The sequence below is a fragment of the Diadema antillarum genome, unplaced genomic scaffold (assembly GCF_040938485.1).
Source record: "Diadema antillarum isolate AM-2024a unplaced genomic scaffold, OU_Dant_1.0 scf00000060, whole genome shotgun sequence".
NCBI lineage: Eukaryota > Metazoa > Echinodermata > Echinoidea > Diadematoida > Diadematidae > Diadema > Diadema antillarum.
Genome location: NW_027270949.1, coordinates 1,994,641 through 2,012,680, shown reverse-complemented (window position 1 = coordinate 2,012,680; position 18,040 = coordinate 1,994,641). Strand labels below are relative to the sequence as shown.

At 38.6% G+C, this 18,040-nt stretch overlaps 1 protein-coding gene across 1 annotated transcript in view; it reads left to right on the top strand.

Moving 5' to 3' along the window:
• LOC139716019 (retinol dehydrogenase 10-B-like) overlaps positions 1-14,051 on the top strand; it is a 70,835-nt gene extending 56,784 nt beyond the window's left edge. The window contains exons 3-6 of the mRNA XM_071627575.1: positions 1,804-2,039; positions 4,730-4,974; positions 12,324-12,449; positions 13,964-14,051. Coding sequence (XP_071483676.1) covers positions 1,804-2,039; positions 4,730-4,974; positions 12,324-12,449; positions 13,964-14,051 — 695 coding nt within the window. The remainder of the gene's footprint in view (positions 1-1,803; positions 2,040-4,729; positions 4,975-12,323; positions 12,450-13,963) is intronic.
• The last annotated feature ends 3,989 nt before the right edge of the window (positions 14,052-18,040 follow it).

The window sequence follows — 18,040 nt, the reverse complement described above, 5'->3', positions numbered from 1 at the left end:
CTCAAAGAGAAGACTATCTAAATTACAATACAGATGTTGATTCATCAAAAGAATATATGCACAGAAAAAAAGAAAGAAACAAAGATGCTTGCAGGTTACATATTGTACCTACAGAACCATGATGTCATTTCCCAATCTCAGTGTGTCAGATCTGACTTCTCAGTAGTAATGCTGTTGTGAATGGTCTGAGTGGGAGAGGGGGATCATGTTGAGTCAGCTTTAAATTGGCAGCTCTAAATTTTCCTACAAATGTTATATTGAAAAAATATCATATGTACTTTTTACTTGAATACTAGTAGCTGGTTACAATCAGTTTATCTTCACATGATAATAAAAAGTTAATAGACTCTCAATTTGCCAATGAAAAAGATATAGGAAATCAACAACCCGTTGCAGATTTAGTAGTCAAGATGATTTTTATAAATCTGCATAAAAACAAAAACAAAACAACCAGCAATGGTAATATCAATAAATAAAAAAAAGGAGCTCAGATGAAAGATATGTTTTACTCTACACATTGCAATACCACACTAGCAATTAATGAAATACAGTGTTTGTAATATACATAAAACAGAATCAGCACCAAACCATGCCCTTGGATTTGATATGTGTAAAGAGTGCATGCAAAAACCAGATAATCACAGATTAAATCACACACCTGCTCTAACTCATACTAAACCACAGGTGAGACTATCATGACTAGCAATGTATTAAACTTTGTGACAATGGATTATATACCACATTTATCTGATCGATGAAACAAAGGCATTGCTACTGCCGTGGTCTGAGTCAGTCAGCTGCACACTTCGGAAAATTGAGAAAATGTAAATCTGTTCAAAAAGAGAGAGATAGACCCTGGAGATGGGGGGGGGGGGGGGAGAGATCGAGAGAGAGAGAGAGTTACATCTATCTGTCATGGGCCAATGGGTCTCACCCATGGTTGAGTGGTAATTGGATAATTTGTAGGTTAGCTTTCCAGTGTGGTTGGTATAGGCTCCTTAACCCATTGAGGACGGTTTGATTTTGCTACAACATTCATTTCCCATAGACACTTGCTCGAGTATACTCAGGACTCGTCCTCGATGGGTTAAAGGGTGACTAAGTTGATGTATAAGTTGCCTCCAACACAAGGAATTTTCAGTCGCACAAGCAGAACTATGAGAGTTTCATAGAAAAGCAGTAAAATGCTGTGTAAGTTACAATTTTCCTCGCAATCATGTATGATACTATATGTGACCCGGTACAACAAAAGGATCCTAAAGTCGCTGACGGGTGAGCCGAGAAAATCAAGTTTGAAGTCAGATCACCAAAATCTGTCAAAACGTTCGGATTTCTGTTTGTACATAATTTTGTAGTCTAATGTATCTTCTATTATCTGCTGAAATTTCGAAGCTAAAGGATCAAAGGAAAGGCCTGAAAATAGAAATTTTCTGGGCCATGCTTGGCTCGCCCGTCAGCGACTTTAGGATCCTTTTGTTGTAGCGGGTCACATATCTGTATGTAATGCAAATTATAATGAGGTAGAGATGACATTAGTGCATAACCCTTGCATTGGATTCCAAGGAGGGACATTTTATTTCTCATACATTTTAAAAAAAAAGATAAAAATGAAAATCTCTGATGCTAATTATGAAAGTCCTTACAACTGCTTTGTAGAATGACTGGATGTGAAGAAAATGATGCTGTGCTTTTGATTTTGATAATATCCGTGGGGGAAAAAAGATATTATTTTCAGGTGTCTGTGATGTCACAATGTGTTTTCATTGCCGGTTAAACATACTCTTATGACCCTTCCACCTATAGGCATTGAAGAGACTGCCCAGCTGGTCAGGAGAACTGGACAGAAGGCCTGGTACTACGTCTGTGATGTCAGCAAGCGAGAGCAGGTTTACGAGGTAGCCAAGAAGGTCAAGCAGGAGGCCGGAGAGGTCACCATACTGGTCAACAATGCCGGCATCATCGCGGGGAAGAAGTTCATGGACCTGTCAGATGAAGCTATCGTCAAGACGGTTGAAGTCAATTCGCTAGCCCATGCCTGGGTGAGAGCTCAGCATTTCATGTTCTCTCAGTTAAAAAATTAATTGTTTCACAAGTTTAATGGAGCTTTGTTATACTGTAGGCCTTGACTTTATCACCTCATTTAATTTTCATACAGTATGTGGTTACTTCTAATATCACTGTTTTGTGAAAATGCGTGAAACCCCAATATGTCACTTCCTATATGATTCTGAGGAAACATGTATTATTTCATTCATAATTACAAGCGTATTTCATTCCATTATTAGATGTCAAATCTGTTGTGAAAATGCATTTAGATCATCCTCACAGTGTAGCTCTCAGCAAAACTGGATCGTGCCCACAATTATACACTGTAGGTAGTCATTTTGATTTAGTGGTAGAGTGTAGGGCTCCTGCTTCTATGCCCAAATCTCTCCAGTGCTTTTAACTCTTTATGTGCCACGTTCGCATGCCCGACTCAGTCGACTGCATGCGAACTTCACATATTCTGCTCAAACACACAAACCCGCCCAAACTGATCGACAAATCGCCAAATACCACAGTACAATGAAGCCATTTCTCGTTATTCTTCTCTCACATATAGCTTGCATTTTATTTGGTGATTGACTAGCAAGCAGTGTCCCATCTTGGATTTGCATGTAAATTATACGTTTTTGGCACTTATTTTTGTGTCACATTCATGCCTTTTAATACAGTAAAGCTACTGGTCATTTGAAAGAAAAACAAACATAGATTTGTCATACTCTTTACATCAAAGCAAAGCTTGGCATTTTCTCTACATCTTTGCTCATTACATATTCAGCTGAACAGAAATCTATTTAATGAAGGTTACATTGATTTGAAAAACAGAATGTTTTCCCAAAGCATGACTACGCTGGTGTCTCAGAATAATGTGGCACACAGGGGGTTTCTACCGTGGCACATAAAGAGTTGATATAAATTGTCAAATGTAATCTGTAGGCTTTGTTGTTGGTCTGTTACCTTCACTTGGTTGTCGGCAAATCTAAACCACAGACCTAGGATTTCCCCAAGCCTTGAAGCAATCATCTGAGTGTCTACTCCACCATTTCCTTTTAGATACTGATATACCAAAACACAACAATAACAACAACACACAAACAAAATAGAAAGATTGCCACTTGGTAAAACCCCAAGTGGGGTAATGTACACTCTAGAATCTACATTTAGCTACAATGTTTTACATGGATATGAAACTAAGTTTGCCATGTACACAAACAATCTCTCTCTATCTTGCCATTGGATGTCCCATGTCCAATTAATCATATTCTAATAATAAATGATGTTCATTTCTGCAAGTTCTTTTATTGCATCATATGGATATTTGATGGAGTATTGTGGCTCTTTGGATACCACCAGGAACTTTCAGTCATGATGTTCCCAGTTTGAGTTTGTCGGTTGCAGTTAGTGGTCACTTGGCGACATGGCATGATAACATAAACACCAGTTGAAGACTAGTCCTGAGTGTACAGTAGATGTACAACTGTACATGAAGAGTTTGTTTGCAAAAACCGATAAGTCCATTTTTGAAGAATTTGAAGTACGATCTCTGTCATAAAGTACAAAATAATACCTTTTAAGTGATATATTGGTCACTACATATAAAGGTACATTTTTGGAGTTATTGTCAAAAGAAGCAAAAATGTTCTTATTATTCTCTTTATTTTTCTTGACCTTTAATCGCAAATATCTCCATTTGACAATTTTGGACTTATCGGTTTTTGCGAACAAACTCTTCACATGTACCTACAATAATACTTCGGCAGGTGCCTGTGGGAAATACGTGTAAATAGTAGTTTTAGCTGTATGTCGACAGGTTAAGAGTTAGTTTTATGAGGGACATGTACATTGACTTGCTAAGACACATTTAAGATAACCTGATTAACAAAACAGTGCACAATTTTGGTTCTCTCTGTATAAGTGTACATGTTTTGTCTGTGCCATACAGTGATAATGCAGTATTTGCGAATTGGGCTCAAATTCACAAAATCAACAACTTTAGGAAAATATTACCTGCTGTGTTGCCATTTGCATTTTCTCAAACATGGGAAATCACTAACTTTTTTATTGAATAGGGATGATACTTGTTTCTTAAACCGTTGAGGACAAGTCCCGAGTATATTCGGGCAGGTGTCTGTAGGAAATGTGTGTTGTAGCAAAATCAGTCCATCCTCGACAGGTTAATCCATCGCTGTGGTTCTCATTCACGAGTTAGTCGACCACTTTCAAAGTAGTCCAACAAGTCCTGATTCATGCATCTTTAAAGGTTTCCTTAATTGGAAATTCTTTATAGTGATTGATGGTTTCACGGTTCTCCGTGTATTCTTTCTTGGGCGTAAACCTAGTCCTGAAAAAGACATACTTACACTGTAATGTTGACGCTTCAGTATCATGTTCTTACCATTTCACTCATGAAATTTTATGCTCATATTGAAAATGTATTTGCAGTGTACTGTAAAACCAGAAATGTTCATGTGCATGGACCTTTTGCAAATTTTGCGAGGAGCCAAAATTCGAGCAAGTTTTGTCTACACAATGCATTGAATGTCAGTTGCCAATTCACAAAAGTTTCATGTCGCTAAACAGGCCCTCGGTTCCAATTCACTTCAATTCATTTCAATTCATTCAAAGTTTCTTGCTGTGAATGTGTCTCTTCTTACAGTAAACAGTATTCAAATTTCCAACTTAACAGACTCTCAAGGCTTTCCTGGGAGACATGATGAAAAACAATCACGGCCACGTCGTCACGATCGCCAGCATCATGGGCGAGCTGTCCGCCGCCGGTATGCCGGAGTACTGCATGAGCAAGTTCGCTGCCGTTGGCCTGCACGAGTCGCTGGTGCGGGAGATGAGGGCGGCCGGCAAGGACGGCATCCACTTCACACTGGTCAATCCTTACATGATCAGCACGGGCATGTTTGAAGGCACCAAGATCAGGTGAGAGGACGTCATGGTACAGGGTGGTCCATGATGGGTCTCAGCATGTCGGTGCAACATGCCCGAATTCTTGTGCAACATCCTCAACTCATGTGCAACATCCTCAAGAATTTGCAACGAGCTCAAAACAAAATGTAATCAAACATGTGAAAAATATTATGCAAAACAAAGGAAACATCAAACTACCTGGTACTTACTGTAAAACATGATATATTCGTGGCATGAATTTTTCGCGAATTTGAGCCGACAGCCTTTTTTGCGGCATGAAATTTTCGCGAACTGCCACTGGCATTCAATGCATATAGTGCAGACAAGAACTCTCGTGTGCATTTTAATTTCGCGAATCTTGGCGCTCGCGAAATTCAAATGCACGCAAAAATTCCTCGTTTTACAGTACTGTAGATGTTTGTGTGCAAAACATGAGAGAGAACATTGAATGTAAGCAGCAAAAAGAGAGATAAGCTGCAAAATATTGCGTACTACATGTATGTACTCGTTAAGTGCGCTCTGTGTATTATTAGAATTTCTGCGATATTCTCAGATTCTGAGCTTGCACCATGCTCAAATTTCAAGTTGTGAACCACCCTGTAGTGCCAGAGAATCTGGACAAAACCTCTGTATTCTCATGGTTGGACATCCGGGTATTTAGCAGCAGCTGGAGTGAAGGCAAACTCCTGATGAATGCTCAATCTGCACATTTTTTAGATGAAATTATCTACTTCTCTTCCATAATTGGCCTTGAAATTCCATAATCCTATCAGATACAGGTGTACACTGTAAAGTACATAGCCTACATACATACATTCAATGCACACATACAACACATTTCTCCATTCTACAGTACTATCCAACAATTACACATTCTTAACCACTCACAAAAATGTTGAAGTCTTGATTCAAGAAAATTTAGACTTGCTAAATATATGGCATATACGGAATTCTCTGAGGATGAATTGAATGTTCCCATGAAAAAAAAGAAGAGATAAAGATGTCATATGTATGATCTACTATTAACCCGTTGAGGACGAGTCCCGAGGATACTCGGGCAGGTGTCTGTGGGAAATGCGTGTTGTAGCAAAATCAAACCGCCCTCAACTGGTTAGAAGTGGATATCTCATTGGCGACCTAGTGGCGACTTGAGTCTCACTGGTTGTGAAGTGGTCATGGAGACATCTCCTGAAGACTAGTCTGGTCTCCTGGGAGTAGTGAGAGAGTTGAACATGGCTGATTTTTTCAGAGGCTTTTTTTCCAGTCTCCACCTGTTCTAGTAGATGTCTCTGCAACATCTCCTATAAAAGTTACAACATGTTTTAGTTACACTACAGTTGGTTACTGTATAAAAGTGGAAATTTTTGGCGGTGTTGAAATTTTCGCGCATTTCACGCAACCAGAAACTAGTGCGAAAATAAAAGCGTGCAAGTATTTTTCCTTGCCATATGTTCCCGTAGTTGATGTCTTGATTGCGCGGAATTAAAAACACGAGAAACTCGTCTTGCCTGTGCGTGAAAATATCTACTTTTACAGTAATCTCAAAACAACTGACTTGTAATGAGTTGAGATCATATTGCTTTCTGTCCTTGTAAGATAATATTTTATTGGCATTGTGCAGTTTTGTTTGTTTGTTTGTTTGTTTGTTTGTTTGTTTGTGTGTGTGTGTGTGTGTGTGTGTGTGTGTGTTTGCTTTCTTCAGGTTCTTTAATTTTCCGTTCAATTTTCTACGGAAGGCTGGTTGATTCTGATACGTTTAGTACTTATCAGTCACTTGGAACTCCAGGGTCCAGTTTTATCAAAAGTTGATACAATATTAGCAACTCTAGCTGGAATGGCAATTGTCATGCAAATGACAAGAATCCAGCTTCCTGATTGGCTGTTGCTATTGGAAGTTGCCATTCCAGCAAGAGTTGCTATCCTAACATCTTTTATGAGATGGGACCCAGGACAGCCGAGATGTGGGATGTACCCTTCTAGATTGTTTTAATAAAAACAAAACAAAATAAAAGCTGCCCAAAATCGGAAGAATGACTCAATTTGGCGCACTCTGAGAAACATCTGCAGCTCGTCAGAGCACAACTGATTCAACATTGACAAAGAAAACCACTGCAATTATTATTAGCACATTGTTTGGATAATGTTTGATCTTCCAAATGATAACATTGTGAGAATTTGCTGGTGCAGTTGGTGGCATGACGCATCCTAACCGAAGAATAACGGTCAAGGGTCCTGGCGGGATGGGATGCCATTTTATACAAACTTATGAAATAATTCTATAAATACTTAAAGCTTGTGTGATAAGATGAGAGATATCTTATTCATAATCATAGATAATTGATAGATGAAAAATTTGATAATTATGTTATCTTGTGTCTATAAATATATAGGTAAATATTTGAATATCGTAAAATCAAACATTTCGTTGTTTGATATATCTTGCTCAAGACAGTGAGAAGTGAAGTTCAAACTCTGGATGATTATCAATGCACGCTCCTCTGCACATGTTTTAAGTGCCTGCCATTACGTGGGTGTAAACCTTGCAGTCATTGAGAGCATGCTCTACATGCATTGTTCTAAAGCCAGATTATGGCCTGGGAAAAACAAGACAAAAGGCACCACCTACGCTCTTCTTTTTTTTTCTCTGTCCTCTTTTCTGTTTAATATTTCCTGTAATATCAAATAACGGCATTTTTATTATCAAAATGGGGGGGGGGCGGAAGGTTCACATAAAATGAGCATTTTGAGACTTCCTACACTTGTTGAGCATTGTCATAAAACAATGGGATCAAATTGCATATGCTTGTAAGGAGGAATATAACAAAAACAAAAACAAAAACTGGAAGTCAGCATCGTAAAATATTGAAGCTGCTGTTGATGCTTTTATTTTGTAGCACTTGGCAAAAGAAGAGAATCACACTTGTCTTTTATAGTGACTTTTATATGCTGTAAACCACATATGTACTCTTACCAGTATCTATGCAGGTTTAGTTCATGCATATAATTATGTTCAATGTAAACTGAAATTGGTTGATTTTTAACCTGTTGAGGACGAGTCCCGAGTATACTTGGGCAGGTATATGGGTAATGCGTGTTGTAGCAAAATCAGTCCATCATCAATGGTCAATTACTGTAGTTTAATGATGTATGCCAGTCATCTTTATCCAGAGTAATGTCAGGGCGTGTATACGCCGAGCACTGTACAGGCAACAGTCCGGGTTTTTGCTATGGTGCACCAAAAGGAACCATGTCTGGTTCTGTTCAAAAAGAATCAGTAATTCAGTATAAAATCACCCAAAATGTTATTTTTATGTCAAAATCAAGAGCAACACAATCAGCAGTAGAAGATTGATTTTGTAACAAAGTTGGAGAATAGCGGGGAAGTGATATTGTAGCAGAACCAGACATGGTTTCTTTTGGCGCACCATGGCAAAAACCCAACCCATTGGCCATACTGTGCTCGGTGTAAATAGACCTTAAAACGAATGTACAGTTTAGGTTGAGGCCTTACTTCAGAATTCTAACCTTTTTTGGTGAGATAATGAGAAACTTTTTATGAAATCTAAAAGAGCGTCTAATTTCAAGAGGAATTCAGTGTTTATTTGACAAAAATTGGTTTTGAAATGGCTGAGATATCAAAAAAGAGCGATCCCAATAAAACATGGGACCCAGCTTTTATTATGATTGCTTTGTTTCGCTTTGTTTTGGGATGCCTCGGTCATACTAAAACCGATTTTCATCAAATAAACTTTGAATTCCTCTAGAATGGTATCTGCTGTACTAACTACTGTAAAACGAGAAATGTTCGCGTGCATTTTAATTTCGCGAATTTCGCGAGCGCCAAGATTCGCGAAATTGAAATGCACACGAAATTTCTTATCTACACTATATGCATTGAACGCAAGAGGAAATTCGCGAAAATTTCTTGCCACGAAAAAGGCCGTCGGCTCCAATTCGCGAAAATTTTGTGCCGCGAATATTTCATGTTTTACAGTATTTCATAAGTGGTTTCCTGGTGTCTCGAAAAAAAGTTAAAAGCCAAATTCTCATCTCCACCAATACTAAACTGTCCCTTTGACTCTGGGCAATTCCTCTTTCAAGGTCAATAATGCATGGATACATCTTGAAATGCTGTTTAAAAAATCACCAAATTGAGACAGGGGATCCCAGCCTGCTTCCAGCTAACAGTTATCAGCCAGAGGATGTTGGCCACTTACAGTGTAGTTTTTATTTTCAGTCTTCAAATAACAAGACACTCTTGACCATTTATTTGGCTAGCTGTTTAATTATTACGTATGTGTGGCACTGATGGCTGGAGGACATGAATTGCCATGGCAATAGCAGCCATGACAATGGCAGCACTTTTCTTTCTGTTTCAATTATCAGAGATTAGAGAAGTAATTCACTGTCAGATTGAGTTAACAAAGACTGTCCCCATGGAAACAGCATCCATGGCAACATCTGCATCTCTTTGGTAGTCCCCTATATTAAAATGATTATCTATATAATTGGTGATGGTGGTCATGGAATTTAAATTTTTGATTAGATTAATTAAGACATACTCGTTGCCTATTCCCGATGTATGATGTGAAAAGTGCCTAGTTGATGAATGCTCAATGGTATATTAGATTATATGCAGCATACATATGCATTGTAATCAGCCCAAGTTCAGTTTGATTTCAGTGTTGTTGAGGTGACGGGGAATTCCAGGAGGATTTCTTGAATGTTAACGTGTGTTGTATAGAATAGTGTATAAAAGAGCATGCAAAAATTCCCACAGTAGATCACTTGTGTCTCTAATGTTGTTTTGGTGCACAAGAAATTACCATAATTATAGTGCAAGGCCATGCACTGTTGAGGGGGGGGGGGGACCATAAGTTTGAATGTCATAAGACCAATACAACCAGTATTTGTGGTACAAATACACTGTATGTATTTCTCTATCATAAAATTTTGTTATAAACCAAGCTAGAAAAAAAAAGCACCGAAGTCCCTACAGTGAACTTTGTCATAGTTCTTGAGGCTTTAGTTTTATCTAATTATCAGTGATTTATCACAAGTAAATGCCGTGTGTCAATTTGAATTCTTGCAGAACTTTGTGTGTTAAAGTGCAACTCAAACAAATGCTTGCAACTGGATAAATTTGGGTGCAAATTTGAATGAGCTATAACCACAGCTATTTTCTATTTTTGAATGCAGCCCATAACAATCTGTCCTTAAACTTGAGATTAGGAATTTGTCCTTCCTTTTGAGTTGAAGAGGCTAGAAGAACAGACATAGAGAACGAGAAGCGATTTGTGTGCTCTGTACTGATTGAGCTGTTATACCCTTTGTGTGTTTGGAGTGCTGATTGGCACAGAAAACCCCCCCCCCCCCCCCCCCCGTCAGTGTTATACACACCTGAGTGCTGATTCTTGCCGCAGAACACCACCCCCCCCCCCCCTCAGTGTTATACACACCTGAGTGCTGATTCTTGCCGCAGAACACCACCCCCCCCCCCCTCAGTGTTATACACACCTGAGTGCTGATTCTTGCCGCAGAACACCCCCACCCCACCCCACAGTGTTATACTCACTGTCTAAAGTCCCTGGCATTCAAAGGGTTAAACATGCTTTGATTTTGTCATAAATGATAAAATCTCACCAAAAGACTTCAACCCATATGAACTTTTGGTGATTCTTCAGATGGTACAGTATACAATGTATGTGTACATACATGTACATACAACAAAAAAGAAAACAGCAGATTTGTTGTGTTTTGTTTTGTTTTGTTTTGTTTTGTTTTGTTTTGTTTTGTTTTGTTTTGTTTTTGTTTGTTTTTTTCATTTTGATTTCTTGTGTATTGTACTGTATAATTATCTAGTACATAGCCCTACACCTTACTTCCTTGACACATTTCATACTTACGGTACAAATTGCTGATTGGCATCTAAAAATCTATTATTGAAACTAGAATGCTTTCTTCTCTGATTGGCTCAGATGTCTGGAAAGTATTAAAATTGCCACTGAAGAGAGATTTCCCAATCCCCATAACCCTTATTGTGTCACCATGGCCTTCCTGTTGGAGTGACTTGGCACATTGTTAGTCCTGAGTGGGATGACTTTTGAAAAATACAGTTTATGATAGGTACAATTTGGAGGAATTCAAAGAGAATGTTGAGAGAAAAGCATGGCAAGGTACTACTTGTATGTACAGCCTGGGCACTTCAAGGGTTAAAACATATGTGACCTGCTACAACAAAAGGATCCAAAAGTCGGGGGAGGTTGATTTTCTGAAAATGACATGACATTATTCCCTTACTCTTCCGCTTTAATTTTATATATAACACGACTCATAAAAGTACTCGGTTGTGGGGATATCAATGATTTTATGAGAGCATATCGAGTGGTCTGGGAAATCAACGTTCGAGAAAATCACCTTCAAAGTCACTTCCGACGCTATCGTGATCAAGGGGAGGCAAGACAGTTTATACCTCTTGACTATAGAAGGTACATGTATGCTTCCAGCAACCTCCGCGATGTTCATTCTAGCTTAGCCCCGGCGGTCTACGCACGACCAGTCAGTAACCAGGATGCCACGCACTGACCAATAAGATCACTCCCTCGTTGCTGGGGTGCAGTCTATCTGCGGCGCTTTAAATCCAAATTTTGGGACATATTTCTGTTCCATTGAAAGTCTGAAAATCACGGCCGAGAAAAATGCTGATTTCTTTCCTTTCTTTTGATTATTTAGCTTCAAAATTTCAGCTGATGATAGATGAAACATTAGATTACAAAATTATGTCAAAAACAGAAATTTGATGATTTTGATCGATTTTGATAATCTGACTTCAAACTCGATTTTCTCGACTCTAGGATCCTTTTGTTGTTGTGGTGGGTCACATATTGTTGATCTTTCATGTAATCAGATGATTGTTTATCAGGTATTTGTATTTAACCACAGATGCATACACTGTACCACATGCTACAAACTTTTGCTTGTTGCAGGTACAGTTTGTAATTTCTTTTTGAGACATCACACAAAGATACTAATCAATAACCAGATCCATAATTTCTTTATTTGTTTATCTATCTTTTTCTTTTTCGGGGTCAGTTCGGTAACTTTAAACTCAATTCCATTTAAGTAATGGAGAGTAATAGAAACAAGGAAAACCTCTGAAGCTGCACTCCCTCTGTACAAAAAAAAGGGGGGAAATCCCCATCATTCTTCTGAGACCAAAGTTATTGGTTTAACTATGAACCTGGTAATTGCCTCATGAAACCAATAAAAAAACAAAGTAATTGCAATGGCTACACTTCAGGCTTCATACGTCCATCAGTTCAACGTTTCATGTTGCCTTTTACACCTAATGTGTGCTGCAGGTACGATATGATAGTGCCGACGTTAGAACCAGACTACGTCGCGGCCAAAGTCGTGGAAGCAGTGCAGACGGAGACCGCCCTCGTGAGAACGCCGGCTCTCCTTCACTTCTTAATACTCCTTAAAGAGTGAGTTCATTACCCAACAAACACCCTTCTTTTTCTTTTAAACCCATTTTGTCTTTTAACAGTTTTGAATGTAGGAATAAATGTAGTTGGGCATTTTTTTCATCCATAAGAAAAAAAGTTTTGATCCTACATTCAGGGTTTTATGATGTCTCATACATTATCAAGATAGAGCTGTACTTTCTGTGGGAAGTACTGTGTATGATACAGACCTGCCAGCCATTCTGAATTTTAATTTAGGAAAGAATCTAATTTTTGACCATTCCCAGCTCTTGTTTCAATAGGAGTTTCCTATAATTTTGCTTGATAATTTTACCACACACTCCTAGGGGAGCTGCTCATTCTTTCCTACTTTTGAGCCAAATCATCCCCTGTTTTTTTCAGTCAGAAAGATTGGGAGGTCTGTATGATATAATAGTTCCCACAAACAATTCAAGGCAAGCTGACTTGATATTATAAAACCAAAAAAGGGAACTCAGACTCTACATTGCATCAGTTTTTCCCAAGAAGTTTAGTCATCATCATCCCATATTTTTAGCATGTGGAGGAAAGGTCTATAGCCTCCAAAGGCTCCCTCGAGTGGGCCTGGCATCTCACTTTTGCTTCTCCAAGGGGCTGTGACTGCACCCCTGTCTCGGTGTGTGTCACATCCCCTTGGCCTGCAGGCTGCACACCAGTGAGGAAGTGTGAGGGATCACCATCATTTTGATCTTGTCTCTCACTTTCCTCCTGCTTTGCTCCTCTTCTCCTTCTTCTCTTTCATTTTTATCATCATCATCTTCTTCTTCATCATCTTCTTCTTCCTCATCTACTTCTGCATTGTCTTCTTCTTCTTCTTCTTCTTCTTTTTCTGCATTCTCTTCTTGTTATTCTTGTTTTTCTTTTTCTTACTGTTGTTCTTCATTTTCTTCTTCATTTTCATTTTCTTCTTTTTTATTTTTCTTCTTTATCTTCTTCTTTCTTTCTTTTTCTTCATTTACTTTTTCTTTTTCTTGTTCTTTTTCCCTTTCTTCCTTTTCTTCGTATTTTTGTTTTCTTTCTTTTTTTTCTTGTTCATCTTTCACTCTTTTTCTTGTTTCACTTTCTTTCCTGCTGTCATTGTCCTTCTTTTCCTTCCTTTGTGCTTATTATTCTCTTTACGAATACTTCTTCTTTGTTCTTGTCTTTCTTCCATTCCTTTTCTATCCTTCCTATCCTCTATCTCTTTTTTTTTGTCTTTAGTACTTATCTCTTTTTCTTTTCATTTTTCCTCTTCTCCTGTATCTCTTTTGTCTCTTACTATTCGCCTTCTTCTCTCTTCCCCTTTTTCAAACTTTTCTTCTTCTTCACCCACTTTTGGAGAGAGCAAACCAGTTTGTAGATTTGCTGATCACCAATCACCAAGAGAAAAAAAAATGTTGGACATTCAGTGTAGGTGAAATAGGTGATCAGAAGTAATATCTGCTATGCAATGATAATTAATCCATCTCTCCCTCCCCCCTCTCTTTCTATTTTTCTTTCTCTCTCTCTATCTACAGCATTCTGCCACAGAAAGCTCTCTTCTCAATGGAAGACTTCTTCGAGACGTCCAAGGCGATGGACACGTTTGTCGGGCGAAAGCAGTGATGAGGCCATCAGTCGCCTGCCGACCCATTGTCGACGACCGACACCCACACTGCCGTCTGGATTGATTGCCAGACCCCCCTCTCCACCCACCAGTGGAGCTGGGATGTGATGCATTGTGGGAAGGAATAGCTGCAGCGATGATCGATTGCTGGAATGATAGAATCATGTGACCATGGAAGCACTGGCCTCTGAACGTCCTGTGTTGCACCTACAGTCGATTTCCCCTGTGGCGTCGAGAGCAAAAAATCATGCCGCAGTTTAGCACTCAGTCCACGTCATCATTTATCCATCACTCACTCGTAGTAATTGTTGACAAGCACCCTTCATTTATTCGTGTCTGTGTGAGAGGGATTTCAAATCTTCAGCTCTAATTTTGTGACTGTATGTGTTCGTGAAATCTGTTGTGTGTTCATACATTATCAAGGTACACAGTAATAGGCAGACATCTGACAACTCTGAAATTTGCACAACTTTCATGTTTTGAGATTGTCTCATTGAACAAGATTAAGATTTCAGTGTGAATCGGGCCTGTAGATTTATGATTCAGAAGACAGGAAGGCGGTCAGACTTTCAGGTAGAGAAGATTTGATGATTCCATGTTGTTGAATAATGCTTGCACCTCTTGCCACGTAATGATGGTCAATTTCTAGCTAAAAGTGGGACACCCGGACTGTGATGCCAGGAATGGTGATACAAGGTCACAGCCTGATGGGGAAGTTAGCAGCAGATTATGTGAGTGGAGACAGACCATAGTATTTGGGTATTAGGTCATGTCAAATCTTGGTAATGGAGGGATATTGTTGAACTGATTTGAGTACATGTATGTTAATAGATGTAATGTCAGAAGTATCATTGCTGGTAGAGGGTTTCAGAGATTGACAGTTATCATCAATGCAGTAGTCAAGAAAACAGCTCCAATGTCTTGCAAGTCAACTGAAAACAGTTACAAAATGGATACAGTGGTTTGAAGTTGTAGGGTATGTTTTGTGGTTTGTTTCTTCTTCTCGTTTTTTTTTTTTTTTTCAAGTGGCATTGTCCATATTAGCTCTCACTGCTGTAACAGAATCATTGTAGATTTTGTAGATAGTGTTTCTTCCTCTTTGTTATCAAGAAACCGCTGTGAAAAGGTCTGCACTATGTGAAATAGACCGCAGTCGCCGCTACTAAACCCCAAAACCACAAGTTCAAGATGTGTGAAAAAGATTCATGGCAGAGTGAAGGTGAGGTTATATTTGACGATGTGTTGGCCAGCACCACACATGTCAAGAAAAGTTGGAAGTTATTGAACTTTTGGCAGTATTGACCCATTGGAGACTAATCCCGAGTATTCTCAGGCTTTATGAGTGAATGGGAAATGTGTGTTCTAGGAAAATCAGCCCGTCTTCAATAGGTTTATAAATAAGCAATATTGATGACCTAAATGCGCATTTCTAGTGATGCGCTTGAGATACACACAGATGTATCTGTGAAAATCAGCTGTGACGAAATGAAGATATGGATGACCGGTCATGTAGCACCTGGTTTTCTTTTGTTCAATATTTTAAGAAGACGTATGAATGTCTGGATAATGAGTCATGCAGAGGGGCTAACAAAGAATATCGAGATGAAAAGAAAATAGTCATGTATATGCCATGTGACTTTGTATCACCTCATATGGCATCATAAAGTATGAATATACCTAATCCCTTTACCACTATGGATCTGCTCTGAAGTTCTCTTGGGATCAGGAATTTAGCAAAGATTCAAATGATGGAACAAAATGGTGCTCGATGTTTGATGTGATTCATTCCTGTTTATAGCAGCTATGTAGTAAAAACCTATACCTGGATGGTTTTGCTCAGTGCTAGTGGGGTGCTACGGTGTTAAATGTACAATTAAAACTGTAATCTACTACACCAGGGATGCCATAAAGAAGCAAGACCAGACTCCAGCTGTTGGATTTACCATTCCAGCTGTTGAATTTACATGGTAGAGATAAAACACAAGGAGGGGGGTGCTGAATTGTTCTGCTAGAATCATGGGGAGCAGCCTCCTTGGAAGCTGCCAATCTGTTTGTGTGTCCAATCACGTTAGAGATGGTGTTAGATTAAATGAAATGTTTCTCGCATTTTGGCAAGAATTACAATTTAGAGCTATCTGTAGTAGCCCTTTGATGTATGTGGCATACTTCAGATCACAATATTTCAATATTTTATTGAGGTGTTTACTATGTCAATCATTTTATTTTGTGAGTTTATGCCACAACTCACAAGATCACAATACTTCAATATTTTATTCAGGCGTTTACTATGTCAATCATTGACTGATGTTCTGGTCACTATTACAACACAGGGGCCAGATGAGATATATATTATTGATATGTGATGTAAATTCTTTGTCTTGTGCAATTACAATTGTACATGGCATTACACTGTTGTATTTAAAAATGAAATCTATCGTAGGTCAACTCATACATGAATTAATGATGAAAGGCAGCTTTGGATATTGCTCTTATACCTGTGGTGGCAACCGTCCTGTGAATAGTGAACTATCATACCTGTGCTTTCCAACTGTCACAAATGTGATCCTAATATCATATCTATGATGTCAGTGTGTGTATACATGTGCATTGTGTTGTGTGTGTGCTCATTTGAGATATGAACGTCTGTCGTCAGTAAGACATGTGCAGTCTTCGAGATCTAAAGGTCATTGTTGTAATTCAAGTGGCCTTATACTAGCCAATCATGAATTGCTTTTGTTTTGTTTCTGCTCTGTGTTGTTTCCACATCTGCTTGTGAGAGTGGTATAGACAGAATAAACATGTTACGTGATCTTGCTCCAATCAAAATCTTGATTGGTATATTATGTGTACATATTATGATGTGTTCCAAATGCCACTATACACATGACATGTAGAGTCAGCTTGTTACCCTCATAAAGCACTAAGTACAGCTGTATTGAGTTAACAGATCCTTGGGTGTACTCACATTCTGTTCCTCAATATCTACTAGCAGTGAATCATGATTGTTTATAGGTAAGTAGGATATCAGAATACCATATTTTATGGTGTATTTATTGACTGCACTTTTTTGTAGACCTCTAGGAAGGCATTATTAATATTGGATAGGGATAAAACAGAGTGCCGAGTACTCTATCGCCATACATTATTTTTTACCAAGTCTAATTTTTTTGTGCTAATCGGGACTTCATGACAATTCTGTGAGTGCTAGTGGTTAAATTTGTGAGCTGTGAAGATCAGTGAAGAGGTTTACGAGAAAAGGATGACTTTTGTTTTTTTGTTTTTAAATATGCACACTTGTTACTGCAGTTATTTGATGCAGATTTTCCTGTCTTCTTTTGAAAGGGAAACTTGCTGTAAGGTCATTGCAATAGATACAGCAAATGTGAACCAGACTTTTTAGCATGTACAACGTAGGTCGCTTTTCAAAAACCATTCGTAGCTGTGTGCCTTTAATCCCGAACAAAACAATGGTAGCCTTCGCCTGTGGGAAAGAGTTGGTAACCTTATGCCGGAGAACTCTTCAATTGTATCACAGATTAGATAAAGGTATCAATGAACAGTCACTGTAGACCTTGTACTAAATTACGTGATACTGATACCGCCCCAGCGTCCACAGTCTGACGCACTTGTGCCAGTTGGCTTCATCTCTTTCTCTCTGTTTTTCTTTTGCTCTTGTATCAGGTTGTATTTGTCTTGCACTCTGAGAAGTGGTATTCTATTCCTGGATGAATATATACATCTTTGTCTCCCGGTGTGAATTTGTTTGCTCGTGATTATTCTTGACGATCTGTGACAGCAAATTTGCTTGCGAGTGATTCTAATCTTTGACCTGGTTTACAAAGGTGAAAACGCAACAATAGTGGCACCAGGCAAGGCAGAAATGAAGATGAATAACATCTGGCAAGAGAAAGAGAAAAATAAAAGAAATTACATTTGTACAAGCTGAGCACTAATTTTTTTTATATGATCAAAAAAGAAAATCTATTAA